The 23,257-nt window shown below is 36.9% G+C and overlaps 1 protein-coding gene across 3 annotated transcripts in view; it reads right to left on the bottom strand.

Moving 5' to 3' along the window:
• Positions 1-23,257, bottom strand: part of EPG5 (ectopic P-granules autophagy protein 5 homolog) — a 144,126-nt gene that overhangs the window by 66,642 nt on the left and 54,227 nt on the right. For all 3 annotated transcript variants that reach the window (XM_043968814.1, XM_043968820.1, XM_043968831.1), the window contains exons 21-26: positions 21,430-21,552; positions 20,093-20,259; positions 17,256-17,477; positions 14,204-14,327; positions 10,785-10,929; positions 4,412-4,583 (exon numbers count right to left, since the gene is read on the bottom strand). In XM_043968814.1, the coding sequence (XP_043824749.1) occupies positions 4,412-4,583; positions 10,785-10,929; positions 14,204-14,327; positions 17,256-17,477; positions 20,093-20,259; positions 21,430-21,552 (953 nt within the window). The remainder of the gene's footprint in view (positions 1-4,411; positions 4,584-10,784; positions 10,930-14,203; positions 14,328-17,255; positions 17,478-20,092; positions 20,260-21,429; positions 21,553-23,257) is intronic.

Genomic DNA, 23,257 nt, shown 5'->3' with positions numbered 1-23,257 from the left:
GGGCAAGTCACTTAACCTTTATTGCCCCACCAAAAGAACCCAAAAACAACAAAAAAAGAAATATCACCTGTGAGGGCCTGTGTTTTCATACTAACAATAACTCTCATTAAAAAAGAAAACCCTATGGGAGAGCAGGCGCACATACTTCATATGGAAGGTTAAATAATGTGAACTCTCAAAAGAGTAGACTGTAAGAGCCTAAAAAATGTTTTACTTAGCAAACATCTAACTTATTTGTCAAACAGAGATATGGTAGGTAGCCAACAGCAAATCCAATTTAGAGTACTAAGCTCATTTGTAAGATCTTACAGAGATGGATTTTGGAACATTATGAGCATTATCTCCTAATAAAACACTGAAGTAGAAGATAAAGCCTGTTTAGAGAGTCTCAACTAAGCAAAGTCATCCCAAGAGAACTGAACAATAAAAATGGAAAGAGAAACAACAAAAAGACGAGAAATGGAAATTATCTTCAAGGATTTTTATGATGAACTTTTTTCAACATCAAGGATACCTGAAACACTTGAACTCTAAATCACAATCCAGAACTGCATATTAAGAGGTTAAAACGGCACTAAAGAGAATAAAGATAGGATTAGACTCAATATAAATAGAAGAGATCAAAAAACTCTTAACAACATAATTGGGAGGGTACTGAGAGATCAATTCATAAAGTATATGACAGAGTAGAAGACAGTAAAGGCATGAAAAAAGTCTGGAGATGGGCAAGGGGAGAAGGGTGAGAAGGGGGACAGAGAATATAATCAACTACTAACCTGTTTAATCACTGAAAAATGAACATTATAGATATGGTCTGACCATGGCAAAATACAGGGGGATATTTACCTCCTTTGATATGAATTCTGGTCTTCTATTAGCCAAATAGAAGCCAAATTAAATTGGCTTTTATGAAAGCCATTATAAACTGCCGATTCACACTGAGCTTGCGGGCAACTAAACCCTTTAAATGTCTTTGACATGAACTGTCTTGTACCAGTACAGTTTTTTAAGGTGATGTAGACTTGATCCTTTTTTCATATTAGCTATTTACCCAAGTTTCTGATACTTGATGAGCATGCTAGCTATGTCTTCATACTAGTATATAATCAAAATGCTGGATAGTGTTAAGGGCAGGTACCAGAGCATATCACTATAGAGCTGTCTACTGGAAGACATTGCTACATGAATTAACTATCCTTTTTTTAGATAAGGATTATTCCACCCGCTAAGAATCTAATTATTTGTGTTATCTAATCCATAATTTTCCATCATGTCCACAGAATATCAAAAGAGGCTTTGTAAATGCCTTCCAATCCTGCATGTTTGTTTAATGAATGTTGAGTGAGTACCTTGCCAAAATCCTGACATACTATGTTTATCACATTCCTCTAAACTACCAGTTTAGTAACCTTATCAGAAAAGGAAATTTAGTAAGTTTCACATGACTTGTATTTAGTGAACCTATTTTGCCTCCCAATAATCACAACTTCCCTCAGTGTTCAGAAATCATCCATTTAACAATTTCATACATAATTTTGTTGACTGACATTAAGCTAAATCAGTAGGTTATTTTTCCTCCTTTTAAAAAATTGGGGGGGGGGGGATTGAGATATTTGTCCTTAATCCCCTCCTTTTCCACAATTCTTAATCTCCACAGACTCTCACAGATTACAGTCAATGCTGAAGGTTCTCTTAGTATCTCCTCTTTTACTCTGGGATTCAAATTCCTCTTAACTATGTTTGTTTACCCTTTCTGACATGAAGATCATGTTTCTTGTATTCCAGAAGCAAAAAAGAGAGGAAGAGGTCTGCTTTCTCTCTGTGGAGAGTTAACATTAAATCATCTTCATGAAGCAATGGGCTCAGGAACATACCTAAAAAATCCTCTTTATCATCTTTAGATTTGCTTATGTGAGTCTTAGAAGTATAAACCTCTGCTCATTTTTGGCTATAATCTTCCAGAATTAATTTATATAGATCTCTTCTGCATTTTTCCTTTATTATGGGCCATTTTAAACTGCTTTCAAAGTTCACTTTTGAATGAATGAATGCACGAATGAAAATGTGTTTATTAAGGGCTTACTATTTGTCAAGCATTGTGCTGAGGCTTTGGGGGGATACAAAAAGAAAAAGTAACATGGTCTCTGCTCTCAAGAGCTCAAACTCTCACTAGGGAAGACAACACATAAAAGTTCATCTGCAGGAAAGCTTAGAGAGGTCTCAAAATCCTAAGGATTCATTAGCAGAGTGAATGTCAAGGCCCAGAGGTCATTGGGTTATGTCAATAGGCCAGATGTTTAGGGGTCTGCACTGTATCTAGACAAGTAAGATGGTAAAGCCTGGAAGATCTTAGGAGACAGTGGCATAGGAGAGGGTAAGGCCTGGCAGTCTTCCATCTGACTAGAAAGAACTGGTAACAGAGTTGGTAATTACCAGCCATGTGAGCTAGTAGACAGTACAGATGGATTCTGATTGTCCCAAGAAGTTGAAGGGGAAGGAAAAGGGATATGCTGCACCAATGATGGATTTTGGAATAACCCTTTACAATCTCATTAATCTTTTTAGATCCCTCTACCTTTTCTTGGGATCATATATGACTGTATGTTTAGGATTATATTTGCTTACCAGTCAGCCCTTGTGAACAATCTTCCCTTTTCAATTTTCAAGCTATGAGCTCATGCCTATCACTTTTTGTAACCTATATCTGCTTTCCTACATTACAAACTATGCATAGCATTCATCTCCTTGGTAATGATAAGGTGCAAGATGATGTGGTTGCTTTCCACCACCACCCCCAAGTTTTTCTTATGTCCTCTTCTACTACCAATTCTATTTATTGATCAGTATCAGTTCCCCTCAATATTTTTTATACCTTTTGAAGGAAAAAAAAAATCAAGAATTTAGCAGATGTTCCTCTTCAAAAAGAGAATTCCACCAAATGTTTGGATAATTCAAGTCCCCATTACTATTACATTCAATCTATTTATAAGACTTATGATTCATTCATATCCTTCATCTTGCTGGACAGTCAGTAGTCCAGTATATAATCTCATGTAATATCACTTAGTGTGGGCTACTAGTTGGCACAATGGAATAGAGTACCAGGCCTGGATTCAAAAAGACCTCAGTTCAAATCCAGGCTCAGACACTTACTAGCTCTGTAAATCACTTAATCCTGTTCGCCTCAGTTTCCTCATAATGAGCTGGGAAAGGAAATGCAAACCATTCCAGTGTCTTTGCCAAGAAAATCCCAAACAGAATCACAGAGTCAGACACAACTGAAATAAGTGAACAACAACCAGTATCACTTAAGTTCCTCTCTCCTTTTATCCTCGCCCAAATACTTTCCATGTTGCTTCCTCTATTTAAAAAAAAAAATACTAAACCACCATTTTGGATCCCCTCCATCAGATCTATTTCTTCTGAACAAGATATACACTTCAACTGGAATAGTCCATTTATAAGTCTCATTCTACCAACTCTTGGTAAAACGTATAAGGCAATATTTATCTCCTGGTATTAAACTCAATCTCTTTTTTTGCCCCACAAAAAAAAAAAAAAAAGAGTGAATTACAGACCCTTAAAATGATAACAGCTGCCTCTTTTGTAGTGGGCAAAGTGAAGTTATTCTGTGTCCCATAATGGAAGGAGGAGAGAATAATCATTTATACAGATCTACTAGGAGTCTGGTGTTGTGCTAAGCACTTTTTACAATTATCTCATTTGATCCTCACGACCCTGTGAGAGAGTAGAGTAATGAGCAGAGGCAGAATGGGGTTGTATGGATAGAGACCTGTCCTTAGAGTACAGAAGACCTGGGTTCAAGTCCTTCTCACCTCTGCCTCTGATATAACCTAGGGGCTGTATGACCTTGGACAAGTCACTTAACCTCTTAGTTTCCCAGGAAACTTCCTAAGACTATAAGCTGTAGAGAAGGTGCTATCCCAAGTTGAAGAGGGTGTTTCCTGATCTAGGAGTTCCCTAAACTGATGAAAACAAAAGTTTCACTTCTACCCTACATGAGCACAGATATCTAGAATTATTTTTCTAGACCTCATTCAATTTAACAAAAATGTAACATTTGTCTTCAAATAATATTCACTATCTACTAATGGATAATCAATATAAAGTCTTGTCTCAGAAATAAATATTTCAAAAACTGAGTTGGCCTCAGCTGGCCATCTGAATTGTTACCACTTGAAACATAATAAAATGTATAGTCCCTAAGAATGTGTGCAATTCTACTTCAGCTTTCTAAAAGAAATTGAGATCTGTCACAATCTGAGCATTAAAACTCAGTTCTTCACACCAGCTTGGTCCCTGTTCCTAGGCTGAGCCGACTTCAGGTACTAAATTATTTGGGCTGTGGAATCAGTATGATGTGGAGAGACATTTCTATGTATCATCTTACTTTGCATGCTGTTGCAAGAGATTCAGGTCTGGGCGTATAAGCTGCATAGTTTCCTTCTGATTTATCAAACTAGTTGAGGAAATGATGGGCACTGGAGCTTTCATGGAATGCAGAGGAAGGGGAGGATGAGGAGCCTCGTGCTTCTTCAAGTTGCTCAAGATCCTCTCTTTGGCTGAAAGAAAGAGGATCAGAACCAACAAATCTTAACTAAATATGACACAAATGACAACAGAAGGTATCTTAACATTACTTCCTATCATTAAGGATCATGGAAACATATCGAACACATATCTGAATACAAATCATCAGAATGAACAAATGTAATGTTTTTTGACTCAGTCAACAAATCCTCCATGAGCAGTCACAAGGTAAAAATCATTTTAATAGAAGCTCAGGACCCTGTGGTTAACAATTAGCTATTACCCCATATTCAAAAAATGTATGGTTTAATCAGAGGCAAGATAAACCCAAAAAGGGCATGCACAGATAAATGCAATGATTGTAAAAAGTGTTTTGAAGTGGGAAAAGAAGAAAGCATGTAGGAAAAATGGAAAATGCTGTGGTTTAAACTTCAAGGGCTAACTGCGCGCTCAGCTATAATTCAAAGGGAAAGAAAGTGTTCTGTGACATGGAACTGCCTAGAAAGATTCCTGGAAATAGAGCTAGAAAGACCAGGGTAGTTGCACAGGTAGAGAGTGAAAAAACATGCCTGAAAACAGACCATCAAGGCCATGGGTTGGGGCAGCTAGATGGCGCAGTGGATAGAGCACCGGCCCTGGAGTCAGGAGTACCTGAGTTCAAATCCGGCCTCAGACACTTAACACTTACTAGCTGTGTGACCCTAGGCAAGTCACTTAACCCCAATTGCCTCACTAAAAAAAAAAAAAAAAAAAAGGCCATGGGTTATGAAAGATGAGTACAGACAGAAAGAGTCAACAGCTTTTAAGGACAAAGTTTGAAATGAATTCAATTAAACATTTATTATTAAACATTTACAATATGAAAAATATGTAATAGGGACTGATGACCCTTAAGAAGCAAAGCAAAATAAATGACAGTAACTACATTTCCATTTATATAGTGTCTTACAATTTAAAAAGCCTTTTCCTTACAACAGTTGTGTGGCATGTCATAATGGATACATGAAGATATGAACATGTAATATCATAGCACTTTAAAATCATACAACATAAAGTAGCATTTAATTTTATAATATCTTGTATTGTTAAAGTCGTTTGATAAATACTGGTCTAGTCTCCCCAATTAGAGAACAAACTTTTGAGGTCAAGAATGATATCATATACCTCCATGCCTCCATATCTCCTTGAACAAAGCAGAGTACACTGTAGTACATTCAATAAATACTTGTTCATTGACTAGTGACAATTTTAGGAAAACTATCAAATCAGTGTAAACAATTCTCTCACAGACAATTCTAGCTCAGAATACATTTATCCCAAGTCTGAAAAGATTTGGTGATAGTAAGTGATATTCCCAAGAAGAAAATGGCTAGATCTAGAAAATAATTATATGGAAAGAGACAAAAGACTAAGAAATGATTGGCCATATTGAGGTCCTGGGATTGGGGAATATATGATTATGAAAGGTAGTAGGAAGGCTTACTCAGGAAGATATGCCACAATCAGTCAAAAAATATTTATTAACTATGTCCCATCAAGCACTGTGCTAAGTGCTAAGGATACAAAGAAAGGCAAAAAAAACAATTCCTGCTCTCAAGGAGCTCTGTCTACCAGGGGAAAAGATATGCAAACAGTTATGTAGAAAAAAAGTTACATAAGGATAGCTTAGAGATAACCAGTAGAGGAAAGGCATTAAGATATCTTTCAGAAAGTAGGACTTTAGTTGAGACTTGAAGGAAGTCAAGAAATGGAGGTAAGGAGAGAGGCAGTACCAGGTATGGGGGACAATCAGTGAAAATGTAATCAGAAGTTAGTGGATGGAGTATCTTGTGTTAAGGAACAGCAAGGAGGCCAGTGTCACTGGAACACAGAATATATAGATGAGTATAAGATGTAAGAAAATTATGAAGGACTTTAAAAGTCAAACACAGGAGTTTATATTTGATCCTGGAGCTAACAGGAAGTGACTAGAGTTTGCTAAATGGGATGGGGGCATGCAAAACAGTCAGACCTGCACCTTAGAAAGATCAATTTTAGAGGTAGTGGAAGATGGACTGGAATAAAGAGAGACGTGAGGCAGGGAGTCCTATTGCAATAATCCCTGCAGGAGGTGATCATAAGAACCTGCAACAGGGTGGTGGCAGTGTCAGAAAAGAGAAGGCTACATATATGAGAGATGCTACAAAGGTAGAATCAACAGGATTTGGCAACTAATTGGATGGGGGAAGCAGAGAGTGAAGAGTTATGAATGACACATTGGTTGTGAGTCTGTGTGACTAGGAGAACCATAGTACCCTCCATAGTGCTAGGAAAATTAGGAAAAGGGGAACATAGAAGGGAAAGATAATAAATTTAGCTTTGCATGGACATGAAGAACTTGTCTATAGGCTGGAGAACAATCTGGAATTATACCCAAAGAGTTATAAAACTGTATATACCCTTTGACCCAGTAATATCACTATTAGATCCCAAGGTGACCAAGGAAAAAGGAAAAGAAACTAAATGTTCTAAAATATTTAAAGCAGCTCTCTCTGTGGTGGCAAAAAAAAAACCCTAGAAACTGAGAGGATGCCCATTAGTTGGGGAATGTGTAAACAAGCTGTGGTATTTGATTGTGATGGAATACTACTGTACAGTAAGAAATAATGAACCCTATGATCTTAGGAAAACATGGAAAGACTTGCATAAAATAATGAAGAATTAAATAATCAGAACTAAGAGAACTGTTGTATATAGTAACAGCTATAACGTTTGAAGAATAATTGGGGGCAGCTAGGTGGCGCAGTGGATAGAGCACTGGCCCTGGAGTCAGGAGTACCTGGGTTCAAATCCGGCCTCAGACACTTAACACTTACTAGCTGTGTGACCCTGGGCAAGTCACTTAACCCCAATTGCCTCACTTTAAAAAAAAAAAAAGGACTACTCAAATAGATCTGAAAATCATCTGCATAAAGATGATCATTGAATCCATGGTAGTTGTGGAAATCATCAAGTGAAATAACAAAACAGGAAAAGGAAAGAAACACTGGAGGACCCACCTTGTTAACAGGTGTGACCTGGATGAAGTCACCATAGTCAATGTGAAGTGTGAACAGAAATTGTCATTTCCTAGTTAGACACTAAATAAATTCCAAATATTTACTGAGCTGGTCACCATGCAATTACTGAAATGTTATCCATAATAATTGGAAGAAGAATAAGAGATGAAGAAATTTGGAAGTCATCCACATACAGATTAAAGATAAAAAATGGATGAGTTTCTCAAGGGTATAAAGACAAAATATAACAGGGCATCCAAGATAGAGTCATGTACACAAATATTTATAGCTGCTCTTTTTGTGGTCACAAAAAATTAGAAATTGAGGAGATACCCATCAATTGGGAAATCGATAAACAAGTTGTGGTATATGAATGTAATGGAATACTATAGTGCTGTAAGAAATGATGAGTAGACAAATTGCAGAAAACCTGGAAAACACTTATATGAAATGATAGAGGAAAGAGAACATTGTACATGGTATCACCACCACCATATGATGATCAACTGTGAAAGACTTAGCTCTTCTCTGCAATACAATGATCCAAGACAATGCCAAAGACTCCTGACAGAAAATGCTCTCCACATACAGAAAAAGAACTACAGAGTCTGAATGTAGATTGAAACACACTATTTTTACTTTTGTTGTTGTTTCTTCTTGTGGTTTTTTTTACCCTTTTGTTCTGATTCTTCTCTCACAACATGACTAATGTGGAAATGTTTAACATGGTTATAATGTATAACCTCTATGAGATTGCTTGCTGGCTTCGGGAGAGGGGAGGTAAGTGAGGGTGGAAGAAAAATTTGGAACTCAAAAATCAAAAAAATTCAAAAAGTGAATGTTGAAATTATCTTTACATGTAATTGAAGGAAAAAAAAGAAGAGGTAAGAGGAGCTAGTTATGAAAAATCTCCAACTAATATTTCATTTTTAAAATGTTTTTTGAAATAATAGAAAATGGAGAGTTCAAGGCAATTTCAAATCATGAGTCAAGTTAACAAGTATTTATGAAATGATTATTATGAATTTCTCCTTTTGTCCCAGATGGAGATCTACTTGCTATTCTTTTTGAGAAATAGGAGGAAAATTTTGTTAAGCATGACTTTATTGGAATAAAGGAAACTGTATTGTTTATGCCTTCAAACAACTGAAATTTAATGCTCTGTTGTTACCCCTATATTTAGCCAGTACTTTTCCACTGAACAGCAAAGACATCACAATATGGGCACAAAACTCAGTGGTATAAAGCTCATAACTAATCCCATGTTAAAAGTTTTCTTTCTTTTTGCACAAACAAAAATAATGTAACCAAAATCACAAGGGAAACAAAACTGAGAAAGAATTTTTGAAACAAATATCTGATAAAGGCTTCATTTCTCAAATATATATAGAATTGAGTCAAATTTATAAAAATACAAGTCATTCCCCAATTGATAAATGGTCAAAGGATATGAGCAGGAAGTTTTCAGACATAGAAATCAAAACTATCTATAGTTATATGAAAAAATGCTCTAAATCACTATTGATCAGAGAAATGCAAATTAAGGCAACTCTGAGGTACCACCTCACACCTATCAGAGTGGCTAATATAACAAAAGAGGAAAATGTCAGATGTTGGTGCGGGGCAATGAGGGCTAAGTGACTTGCCCAGGGTCACACAGGTAGTAAGTGTCATAGTGTCTGAGGCCGTATTTGAACTCAGGTCCTCCTGAATCCAGGGCTAGTGCTTTATCCACTGCGCCACCTAGCTGCCCTCTGTGGTATATAATTGTAATAGAATATTATTGTGCTATAAGAAATGACAAGTAGGATGATTTCAGAAAGGCCTGGAAAGACTTATATGAACTGATGTATAGTGAAGTGAACAGAACCAGGAGAACATTGTGCACAGTAACAACAATACTGTTTTATGAAGAACTATGAATGGCTTAACTATCTCAGCAATCAAATGATCTAAGACAATCCCAAAGAACTAATGATGAAGCATACTATCCACCTCCAAAGTACTGATATTGATTGAACACAGACTGAAGCATGCTATTTTTCACTTTCTTTCATTTATTTCCTTTTATTCAGTCTTCTTATACAAAATGACAAATATGGTTATGTTTTACATTATTGTACACGTATAACCCATATCTGATTGCTTACTGCCTCAGAGAGAGGGGAGGGAAGGGAGGGAATGAGGAATTGAATATAGAACTAAAAACTTTAAATAAAAATGTTTTTTAAAAAGGTACAAGTAACAATAATCTTCTGGAGTCTAAAATGCATTTAGTCCTATACTTTGCCAAGTACCACTAACTACTTTAATCAAGAGTCATGGGAGCAGCTAGGTGGTCCAGTGGACAGAGCACTGGCCATGGAGTCAGGAGGACCTGAGTTCAAGTCCAGTCTCAGACACTTGACACTTACTAGCTTTGTGACCTTGGGCGAGTTACTTAACCCCAATTGCCTCACCCCTCCCCCCAAAAAAGAGTCATGCAGCATACTGCCAATATTCCCTGAGAGAGTTGTAAACAAGAAGGCAGAAAAACCATTTAACAGTCTCAGTTCTGCTACTAACTAGTTATATGACCTAGGGCAACCATTTGATCTTTTCCTCATCTTTGTAGCAGAGCATATAATAATATATCTTATCTACCTCATGGAGATATTGGGAGTATCAAGTCAGATAAATTATTGAGGAAAATATAAAATAATACACAAGTACAAATTATCATTGTTGCTAACAATGATAATAAAAATAATAGAAAATAAAGTCTTTAGTAAAAAAGACTTGCTAGGGGCAGCTAGGTGGTGCAGTGGATAGAGTACTGGCCCTGGATTCAGGAGGACCTGAGTTCAAATCCGGCCTCAGACACTTAACACTTACTAGCTGTGTGACCCTGGGCAAGTCACTTAACCCCAAATGCCTCACCAAAAAAAAGTAAAAAGACTTGCTTACATTATGCCAGAGAACAGAACTAAGAACAGTTCTCATTTACCTACCCTAGTTACCAATATTTCCTCCCAAAGTCACATCTTTGAACAAGATCTAGATTCTTAAGAAATGAAAAAGTTCCACTAGGTTTCATAAGTCAGACCTCTTCAGGCCATGTGAGATTTCAATGAATTCCCCCAAAAAAGTGATTTGGAGGATAGTATTAAGCAAATCCCAACCCTCCATGGTTTTGAAGAAGTTCATGATACTCACCTGACAAAGGATCTGTAAAATCCATCTGTACTGACAAACTGCTGGGTGCGGAATGGGATTCAAGTTTTACTTGAATCCAAAGATTGAGAGTTTCCTGAAATTCATGATGGATACGTTCCATGTTCAAATATTCCATCCACAAATCCTGAAATTGAACCACAATACAACCTTAACTTTGGAAGACAAATTACTGTATCTTCCTAAGTTGTGAAACTTATTATTATTAAAATATACATAAGCCAACCAGTTTAAATAAAATAGGCAAGCTCCTTAAAAAGATCTCACTCTAAGCTCTCTAACATTAAAAATGGTCATATTTAAAATTCCTGCCCTATCAAAAGCTTCAGGACATCTTTCCTATAGCACACTAAGTCATTGCTGATTTCTTTTTAAGAAAAAAAAATGTAAAATATTCTCTACCACTGCAGGTAGATAGCACAGCCAGGATGTCTTAAAATAAAATCACAGGGGCAGCTAGGTGGCGCAGTAGATAGATAGAGCACCAGCTCTGGAGTCAGAAGGACCTCAGACACTTAACATTTACTAGCAGTGTGACCCTAGGCAAGTCACTTAACCTCAATTGCCTCACCAAAAATAAATAAATAAAATAAAATCACAGTCTAGGCTCTAATTCCTAGAAAAAATAGAGCTAACAAATGCCTGCTACTGCAACATTTGTTCATGTGAACCATGTAAAGGCAAAACATCAAATAAGAGACAACATCATGCAGTAGAATGAGAAGACTTGCAATGACATTACACAGGCTCCAATCCCTATCCCATGCCATAAATGTAACATGGGCAGATTAGTTATTCTCCTGAGCCTCAGTTTCCTCATCCATAAGACAAAGGGGGTGGACTTGATGGCCTGAAATATTCAGGTATAAGTCAGTGACCTAGGATGCTCCTACAAGACTAGGACTGTTTCAATACTTAGTGTAAAACATTCTCATAGAATCCTAAATCATTAAAACCCTTCCCAAGGCACACAAGGTATTCTAGACCAAGGATGTCAAACACAAGTAGAAATGGATGGATCCTTGTGGGCTACATATTAACTTAGAAAACCACCAATCAACATGTTTTATTGTATTTTTATTTGTTAAATATTTCCCAATTACATTTTAATCTAGTTTGGGCTACCCACAGGAGTTTTGCAGGCCACAAATGTGCCTCCTCTGCCTAAAATTAATCTGATTTATACCTTCAAAGAGGCACTGCAAATATAATCTTCAGCAGGAGTTTTAATTCAAATACAAAAATATACTATTGAGGCTAGTATATCACTCCCACCTCAACACTTCCTGTATTTATGGATGACATTACCTACATATTTATGCTGAATAAGGACATTCCTATACTCAAATGAATTATACAGCTGTTAAGAATAAATGGTGGGGGGGGCGGCTAGGTGGCGCAGTGGATAAAGCACCGGCCCTGGATCCAGGAGTACCTGAGTTCAAATCTAGCCTCAGACACTTGACACTTGCTAGCTGTGTGACCCTGGGCAAGTCACTTAACCCCCACTGCCCCGCAAAAAGCAAAAAACAAAACAGAACAAAAAAGAATAAATAGTGGGGGCAGCTAGGTGGTGCAGTGGATAGAGCACCGGCCCTGGAGACAGGAGGACCTGAGTTCAAATCTGGCCTCAGACACTTAACACTTACTAGCTGTGTGACCCTGGGCAAGTCACTTAACCCCAATTGCCTCACTTTAAAAAAAAAAAAAAGATAGAAGAATAAAAAAAGAATAAATAGGGGCAGCTAGATGGTGCAGTGGATAGAGTACCGGCCCTGGAGTCAGGAGTACCTGAGTTCAAATCCGGCCTCAGACACTTAACACTTACTAGCTGTGTGACCCTGGGCAAGTCACTTAGCCCCAATTGCCTCACTAAAAAAAAAAAAAAAAGAATAAATAGTAGTGCATCCAGAAAAAAAGAACTGTGGAATCTGGACACAGAATGAACCATAGTGTTTCTACATTTTGTTTTTTTTCTTTTTTTGAGATTTTTTCCCTTTTGTTCTGATTCTTCACAACATGACTAATGCAGAAATATGTTTAATGTGACTGCACATATATAACCTATATCAGACTGCTTGCTTGCTGTCTTGGGGAGGGGGAAGGGAAGGGAAGAAGGGAGAAAAATTTGGAACTGGAAATCTTATAAAAACAAATGTTGAAAAGTATCTCTACATGTAACTTAAAATACTTTTATGATTTAAAAAAAAAAAAGAATAGGGGCAGCTAGGTAGCGCAGTGGATAAAGCACCAGCCCTAGATTCAGGAGGACCTGAGTTCAAATCTGCCATCAGACACTTAACACTTACTAGCTGTGTGACCCTGCGCAAGTCACTTAATCCCAACTGCCCTGTAAAAAACCAGAAAAACAAAAAACAAAACCAAAAACAAACAAACAAAAAAGAATAAATAGAGATGGCAAAGCAAGAAGCACATATTATTACTAATAGAGACTCAGACCTGGGTTCAAATCCGGCCTCAGACACTTGACACTTACTAGCTGTGTGACCCTGGGCAAGTCACTTAACCCTCACTGCCCTGGAAAAAAACAAAACAAAACAAAACAAAACTAATAGAGACTCAGTTGGAGCACAAGAAGTATACAGCAAGACCTAAGCATTTATACCCAGGCAGAGAATAGTTAGAAGGAAAGCAGTTCAGTCCTACAGAAACTGTGTACCAAGACAGCCTTCAAAGAGGGATGGAAGCTAGACTAAGAATTGAGCAGAGTCTGTGGAAAATAACAACTAGCCAGAACACATCAACCCCTACTTCTGATACAGGGGAACTCAACAAAATTATAGCTTGGACCAAGTATAGAAGAAAGGAGGAACCACTTTTCAAGGAACCAGAGGAAAAACCTGGGATTGGTAGAAACTACAAAGAAGCAACATAAATCAGAGATCAATGGGACTTACTTCCAAAACTGAATTAAATTAAAATCTATACTTACAGTACATAACACTCATCTGATTAGTTCTTTACCCTTATAAATCCATATAACATAATAAGGCACTTTTAACCATATTCACCTTGGCTGGCATCAAGTATGTTGCTAGTGAGAACTTACTACAAGAAAGGGGACTAAAAAAACAAGGATCCTTTCATAGGTTCATGATATCATAAAACACAGAAGTGTCCCCAGCCCTCCAGGGAGGCCACAATTGTCATCAGTGCTTCAAACGGAAACATTCTAACACAGGAATGTTAATTTATAGACAAAAAAGCATATTGTGGGCCATGGGCAAAACCCACAGAAACTAAGACCATTTAAGTACCATGACAATATTCAACAAAAAACTTTTATCTGTGGATCAATGCATTTATTTATTCCCACAGTAACAAATTCAAATTACGGTCAGATAACCTAAGAGCTAAATAAAATATTGTAACAATGTTACCTGTTGATTCTGCATAATCTTTGCCAGTCTGTGTGTATCATATTGCTTTGGTAGAGAAGGAATATAGGTGTCTCCTTTCTGAAAGTTCTCATCTTCTAGCCAAAGTATAAATACATTGAAGAGCCTAAAAGATTAAAAAAGAAAACCAGAAAAGGATTGGTAAAATGCATTATATTTTTCTTTACACAGAAAATATATTTTATCTAATGAATAAAACAAGAGTAAAGAATCAGGTTCCCAAAATTAATAATAGTTCACTATATTGTTTTAATTTTCATCATGCCTATTTCCTTCTCTGTAAAGGGGACTACCTTTACCCATCTAAAAAATAAAGGTAGGCAAAAAGTGATGAATAAAGGTGATCATAAAGTAAATCTTAGAAGGAGAATTCAGACTTTATCATTTCCTTGGCAATCAACAACAATGAGTGAACCATCATGCCTAGAAAAACAAAACAAAATATGAAAACATATGTATTCTCTCTCTATTCCGGGATGAATGCTGAAAGCTATTTAAAATATATTAAATGGGAGGGAGCAGCTAGGTGGCGCAGTGGATAAAGCACCAGCCCTGAATTCAGGAGGACCTGAGTCCAAATCTGGCCTCAGACACTTGACACTTACTAGCTGTGTGACCCTGGGCAAGTCACTCGACCTTCATTGCCCTGCAAAAAAAAGCTCAAAAAAATATATTAAATGGAAAATTTTTCTCTTGTACCTTATTAAGTTTCAAACAAAAAAAAGCTAACCACCAAAAAGAATTATAATAGTAATTTAATTATAAATGTATGAATTCTTTTCTTCATAAATGCATATGACAAAAGAAATTCTTCTAATTTTATGTTCTAAATGTTTTAAGTGGTATTTTATGAAGAGTTATAATCTACTTAGCTAAACAAGACTTCATTTAAAATCACTGTTAGTAAGAATAGAATTCTTATTATGAAAGGGGCATACCACTATACCACATCCACTTCTGGCTTCTGACATGAAGAAATGGAAGAAGGGATAGTAATCAATTCATAAGAATTGATTAATTACCTACTTTTTGGCTCAAGGGATACAAAGAAAAAAAATACATCGGTCCCTGCCTTTGTACATTCTATTGGGGAGACCACATGTACATGTGTAAGTATATATAAAACTTATACAAGGTACTTTTTTTCAGAAATACACTAACAGCTGAGGGAAACAGAAAAGGATTCACATAGACGGTGCTGATGGAGTTTTAAAGGATGCAAGGGATTCTAGGAGGTAGAAGTGTAGAAGGAATGCATTACAGGCATGGAAAACTGCTAACATAAAGGTATAAAAATGGGAAATGGAGTGCTATGTGTAAGGAACAAGGCCAGTTTGTATGGATCATAGAACACATTAAAAGGATAATAGATAATAGGGCAGAAAAAATAAGTTGGGAGCCAAATTGTGAATGGTATTAAATACTACACAGAAGAGTTGATATTGGGACCTATTTGTTTTTGTCAAGTTCCTAATAATAAAAAGAAAAACTTTTTAAGTGGTAAGGAAGAATAATGTAAGATTTCATAATTAAGAGACCACTGAAAACTGTAGAAAATAGTTTCACCTCAATGATGAGGCTGAAAGGCAGATTGTAAAGAGTTTAGAAGTAGAAAAAGAGGTAGCAGCAGCAGGAAGAGTTCTTTCTTCTTTTTTCCTCACAGACTATATCTGACTCACCAGGGCTATAAGTACAGTACTACTTACACCTCTAACACTCTACTGATCAGCCCAGAAGCTTTGGTTGGCTCCATTAATGACCTAGACCAGCCTACCTCATTTTGGGAAACCTGGTGGCCCCCTCCACTGCCAGGGGTCACCAGACCATTACCTGACTTATATAGACATCTATCTAACCCACTGCAGCTCAGAACCCCTGAGCTCAATGTTCTGCAGCATCAGTCTCCCCAGGAGCAGGGATTACAGGCTGCACCCTGAGACCAGCTGGAGAGCTTTTTTTTAAGAGATCAAACTGAGAAAGGAAAGACTCATAACATATCATAGCTTGAAAAGATGGGAGAGTCAGGTGAGGGTTTTTCAAGCATAAGTAAAACCTAAGTGTGTCTCTAGACAGAAAGGGGGTGGGGGGAACAGAAACAGCAAGAGATTAAAGATTAAAGAAACTAGGGAAATAACTATGGGAACAATGAGCTATAACAGACAGGAGGAGGATGGGATCAAGCGTGTATGTGAAGAGGCTGGCCTTAGCACCACCTCATCATCAGAGACTAAAGCAAAGGAGGAATGAATACGGGGTAATATCAGAGACTAGTGAGATTTGAAGAAGCAGAGGAGGTTATGGAAAACAGCCTCTCTTTTCTCAACAAAGAATGAGATGAGGTCTTAAGTTGAGAGGATGGTGGAAGGGTTGGTGTGGGAAATAAGGACAGAAGAAAAGGGGGGAAATTTAAGTTAGAGAGAACACTCTAATCAAGTATATAATGTATATAAAATTTGGGTAAACTTAAAGTTACAAAGAACAAATTATTAATTAGTGAGATACATATGATTTCTTCTCAAGGCTTGCTCGAAAAGTGGCTTCTTTAATAGTTTAGTGTTTAACTGATTTAATAATAAGGTATTTTATTATTAAAAAGACCAAAGACCATGCTAATCTTTTAAATACACAAAGTTTATACCAAGGCTGTAGCACATGACTGACATCTGATGTCATTATGTTTAAACTACAAGTTCAGTTTTTGAAACATGAATAAATTTGGGGGGAAGCTAAAGTTGCAAAATTAAAGTAACCAAGTGACAACAAATGTGGTAATAAGCCTAAGATATAGAAACAATCAGGCATTCATATAGGCTGATCCAAATCAAGTGACTTAAAGTTTATCCACACTGCCCTTCAGCAGATGATCAAGCTGGGACCTTCTTTTGCCCTACCTCAACAAATGCTGAATTGACTGCTGCTACTTTCCAAATTCAGCCTAACAGGAATAAAATAATAACATCCTGTAATACACAACAGATGTTCTAACATCCTCGATGAAAGAAAACATTAGCTTATATAGCTGAACAGGCTTTACCTCACGAGTTCTGTATGCAGCTCCGGGGAAGTCAGATACTCTGAGGGGCAGGCATTGTTTTCACCTGTCCCTTCACCGCCATCTGCTGGAACTCGGAGAGCTTTGCTGGCAGCATGATGGAAGTCAGCCACTTCAATCAGACGTTTCTTCATTTCTTTCAATAGATTAATATGGGCTGGACTTTGAAAAAATCGTCTTCCAATACAACCGTCTACAGGCAATCTTGAAGAAAATTAAAATAAGGTTCTATAAGCTATTTAACAAATCATTCTTTCTACTTAAAATCAAATGATGTGTGCTCATTAGAGCTACCAAAGGTAAATGTGCCTTCAGCAAAACTGAGATGCCCTACCATTAACAATAAATTAAGAAGTATTTTAGCAAGCATGGCTATACAAACAAAAACCTGCCCTATTCATCTTCCTGGGTTGTCATCAGGAAGAAATGAGATGATACACATCAAAATACTTTTGAAAAAATATAAATACTACATCAATTCAAAGTATAATCATCTTCTTCATACCATACCATCACAAGGTAAAAACCTGCCCTCTGAAATACATTCTGTAGTATCAGATCTCTATATCCTTATTCACAAAATCTATATGAGGATATGTCTGTTATTTGGAATCTTTAAAAGTACAAATGTTATCCTAGCTGACATTTCTTACCAAATACTGAAAATTTCTTATCAGAAACTGAAATTTTTATTAGAGACTGAAAAAAAAAATAAAACCCTAATTCCTTAAAGTCTCCACTGTCCATTCACAAAAAGAACATAGCTCAAGGTCATTCCCATTGACATTGGTCAAACCAGAAACAAAAAACTCCTTAAGATACTTGGACTGTTTGTCCCTACTCACCTATGCAATTTATTGTAATTTCACTATTTTGACTTATTTTGATCTAGACTAGTGAAAACCAATCTCTTTATTTCCAAAATTATGATAACTCTCATTTTAGTCCAAGTAATCTTAAAAACTAAGAGATGTCTACATTTTAAACCTAGATAATAAAGATGAGCCTTCCCCCATCCTGTTCTCACCATCCCATTCAGTCAATTACTGACTAGAATCCACAGGAACTAAAAATTTTAAATATCCCTAACACACAGGGTGGGCCAAAAGTCACAAGGGGGTTTCAATATTTAAGAACTCCTTCATTTTTGTTTGTAATTTACAATACTGGGGGGCAGCTAGGTGGCACAGTAGAAAAAGCACTGGCCCTGGATTCAGGAGGACCTGAGTTCAAATCCAGCCTCAGATACTTGACATTTGCTAGCTGTGTGACCCTGGGCAAGTCACTTAACCCTCACTGCCCTGCAAAAAAAAAAAAATTTACAATACCATTGCATCATATACAGTATATATAGGAAATTAATTTACATCATGTGTCAAAAATCAAATCTCATAAATGGCAAAAAAAAACCCCAATTTTCAAAAAGTTATCAAAACATTATGACTTTTGGCCCACCCTGTATGGGTCCCAGATGGGACTTGCTTTGTATAAAAAGAGAAAGCTTGTGACTCCTTTTGGGTAAAAGGTGGGGGTGGAGCTGCTAACTCCATACTACCACCACCCCCTCAACATTCATTAGTCATCAATGTTGCTAACACTTGGGAATAATGTTGTGTTTCAATTAGGATATGGAAACCAATGCTACTAAATTTACCCTTCACAAGCTAACAAGACTACAGATCAAAAGCCATCTTTGGTCCTGCAAACCTCCAGAGAGATACAGAAATAGCAACCTCGTCTCCCACTGCCATTTGAGAAGCTGCCTCCTTTTCTCCCCTTCCCCCTTCCCCAATAACTGATCTGAGATCACAGGTCTCCACACTATTCAAATAGATAGTTGGAGGAGCCCCAGCCTGAGATAAAGACCTGAGGATATCCCATTCCATCGCCATTCTTCCCATGAACTCTACTGGCTACAAAGTTAATAAACCTAATAGGATTCCTAAATTTCATGCCTGTATTTTATTTCTTAGAGGTCAAACATAAGAAGAAATGAGCATAGAAAAATCTGATCAACTTTACTATTAATCATTTTCTTTGAAACCCAAGAGTAACCTTTACTCACATGAAAAACTTTAGTAAAATAATATATGTATATACTATAGAAAGAAGTAAATAATGTACATATTAGGGAAGGGATTCCGTACTTTTTTTTTTTAAACTGAAGAGGCAGCTAGGTAGCCCAGTGGATAGAGCACCAGCCCTGGAGTCAGGAGTACCTGAGTTCAAATCCAGCCTCAGACACTTAACACTTACTAGCTGTGTGACCCTGGGCAAGTCACTTAACCCCAATTGCCTCACTAAAAAAAACAAACAAAAAAAAAAACCTGAAAGGAGTATATGATTGAATAAAGCTTAGACACCACTGGTCTAGAGCTAAAGTTCTTTACCACTTTTGTGCCATGGACACCTTGGTTAGTCTGGTGAAGCCAATGGTCCCCTTCTCAGAAAAATGCTTTAAATGCATAAAATAAATAGAATCACAAAGGAAATCAATTATATTGAAATAGTTATCAATTTAAAGAAAAAAATTCACAGCCCCCAGGTTAAGAACTTCTCTCAAATTTAGGGGACCTCTGGGTGACTAACTTCAGAGTTCCTGTCTTTACTATCCAAAATTTATGACATAAAATATCCCATTAGCACTTGTTCAAAGAGGATGATAAATTTGAAAATAGATACAGGTAAGTACTATTTAATAGAGAAAAAACTGTAACTGAGCTAAGAAGTGATCATCAAATAATGGTTCTAACTCAAATATAAGACTACAACTTGGGAAAGTATACACAGATATTTACTCCAGGTAACAAGTACCTTACCCATACTGAGGCCCTGGTCGGTGAAGATAAAGGAGAAAGAATTTTTGCCAAATAAGTGGCAAGAGAGGATGATCAGAAGGTGTAACCAAAGCCTGATGAGCCCAACGATAAATCAGCAGTCTCTGAAGTGATGGTACAATAGGCAGCTTCAACTGTGCCTGGGCTTTCTACAGAAGAGGAAAAAGTTTATTTTCAATAACTTATACATTCAATTCAGTCAGTCAACCACTGCATTAAAGTTCTAAGAAATTTAAGACACAATATCAAAGTCCTACAAAATATCCAAATAGACTACCTGAGTATATAGTTTTCAACTTAGTTTGACAAACAACAAAATACCTTTATATTAAAACACTTATAAACCTCCATTTCTAGAACATAAACCTCCTCTAGACTTAGAGGTTTGATAGTATTTTTACAATTCAAACAATTAAGAGATATTTCTACTAAAACGAAGTGGAATGACACAGAAATCTAAGTTTCACTGTCAAATCATCATCATCAGATCAATCTTTGGAAACATGGAAGTTCAGAAGAAACTTCCAAAAGTTAGAAGTGTCTCAAAAGCCTGGGCACCCTACAACAAAAAGTAAAGCTTACCAGTTGAAGATCTTTAACATTCAAGTTGTCAACTACATAAAATCTGGTTTTTGTACATAGCCTGTTCCTGTGCAGCCCAGAGGCTAAGACTGGTTTTTACAATTTTAAAGAAAACTTTATAGAGAAATGTAAGGGGACAGCTAGGTGGCGCAGTGGATAAAGCACCAGCCCTGGAGTCAGGAGTACCTGAGTTCAAATCCAGCCTCAGACAACTTAGCACTTACTAGCTGTGTGACCCTGGGCAAGTCACTTAACCCCATTGCCCCACAAAAAAAAAAAGAAGAAGAAGAAATGTAAGGTCATTAAGAATTGGACTCTTTTTCTTCATTTTGCAGTATGTATTCACAGATGCCTGGATTCATCTACTAGCTCTGGAGGGCATATTTCCTTCTGTTGTACATGTTTTCATGTTGATTTATCTATTTATGTGTAAGGTCTTTTAGCCCTCCTGAGCCATAACTTACTAACCCCTGTTTAAATCATGAAACCAATGTTAATCATTCCAAGCATGTAATCAACACTTTCTCAGAATAGTTACATTATGTCTTTCATTTTTAAATAAACCTTGGAAAGGCCTGTCAGAAATAACAACTATAAGCTCTTTAACAAACTATGCTTTTGTTGTGCTCTCCAAACACTTATTCTCTTAATAGTTAAAAGAGCTAAAGAAGTCTCTGTCCTCATCAAGAGCTCATCTAATCTCTATTTCAAACACATGAAATTATTGCTTTCTGCACCTTGAGAGCTTGCTCAGGAGTGAAAGTAGAATTAATGACCAGTTCCCCTTCAACAACTCTATGAAGCTGAGAATCTTCTTCAAAGATAGACTCCATGTTCAGTACAGTCCAGGCAAACCAAACCTGAAATCATAGGAAATAGAAGCAATGAAAATTGTGCAGCTTTTTCTGAATGAGTGAATATGATTCTAAGTATATAATTCAACAGCATTCTATTAATTTGTGCTAACTTTTCTTCTTTACTTTTTTCCACTCAGTCAAAAAATATTTCCTGAAGGCCTATTGGTGTAAAAGAACTAGTTACACATTTTTTTTTTGAATCCCCAAATTCAGTCTGCTTGAGTCAGAGAAACAAGACATAAACAAATGAAAAGTGAAAAATTAAATTAAAATACAAGAGATGTGATTTCTGGGTTACATGAACAATAAAATAGCAGACATTTTTTCTAATCCCAATGACCTCTCAAACCTCTCCAAAAGAGAAATTATCTGCCAAAGATAAAACCATTTCATTTGTCTCCATGGTGTAGGACAGCCAAAATCTAAAAGGCTAAAAAGCAAAACAACCAACCAACCAGGAACTGACACTCACTGACTCTAAGCTCAGTGAACACCCTCCTCCCTCCCCCTCCATAGTACCAGTAACAAGTCCGTACTAGTAGATGCAAGGACATGACACAGATCTGCCACAAAACCCATCCCTGTACCCTGTGCCCCACCCTCTCTTTCCAGTACCCTAGAGACACCAGCTTTAGGCCACAGAAATCTCTTCAGGCTTCAACAGTCAACCTAGCCATAGCACTTCAGAAGCAAAAGTCTGAAGGGAGCTTTAAAACACCAGGACTACTGAAGTAATTAGTGACAAGGAAAACAGCCTGAACTGCTGGTGCCAGGCCAGAGCATTGAGGTACAGGCCATTGTGCATATTGGGGCTGGGAGAAGAAAACTTGAGAAGGTGGGGAGAAGAAGGGAAGAGGAGGAAAAGGGAAAAACCCAGAGGATGTCATATCTGAAAACCCAAAAATCACTTGAAGAAAAGACCTTGGTTAATGAAGTGTAAATTACACAGTGTGAGAGGAACCTGAGATGCTTAGAGATCCATCCATTAAGGAAATCACAATCAAAAGGGGAGGGAGCCAGGAAGTGAGAGATAAAGTAAATATGGGGGAAGGTGGGAAGACTGAAAGTATCAAAGATTTCAGGAAGAAAACTCACAGACCTTGCTCATAAATAGGTAAAACAACATGAAAAATAGTTACAGTAAAAGGAAATATGCCCTCCAGATCTAGTAAATGAATTCAGGTACCTATGAATATATACTGCAAAACAAAGAAAAAGGATTCAATTCTTAATGACACAGAAGAGCCTATAGAATCTCAGAAATAAGAATCCTAACATAGTAGTCTTTAGTGGTTTAAAAGAAAAATGAGAATTATGAGAGGAAAATTTTTTTGATTCTGTGAAGACAAGCCTCCCCAAGAAACAAAAGAGAATAGACTAGTACTGCAAATACAATGGTGAAGGACAAGTTAGAAGAGAAGCATAAGACAAAAATATTAAAAGAAAATATAAGGGGGCAGCTAGGTGTCGCAGTGGATAAAGCACCAGCCCTGGATTCAGGAGGACCTGAGTTCCAATCCGGCCTCAGACATTTGACACTTACTAGCTGTGTGACCCTGGGCAAGTCACTTAACTCACACTGCCCCCCCAAAAAAACCCACCCAAAAACCTGAAAGAAAAAAAAATGCTTGCTAATTGATTCTGTATTTAACAGAAAAATGAAATTTAAAAAAAAAAAAGATTTTGGGAATTTCCCAAACAACACAAA

This window comes from Dromiciops gliroides, chromosome 1 (assembly GCF_019393635.1).
Source record: "Dromiciops gliroides isolate mDroGli1 chromosome 1, mDroGli1.pri, whole genome shotgun sequence".
NCBI lineage: Eukaryota > Metazoa > Chordata > Mammalia > Microbiotheria > Microbiotheriidae > Dromiciops > Dromiciops gliroides.
This window is presented reverse-complemented; position numbering and strand designations above follow the sequence as displayed.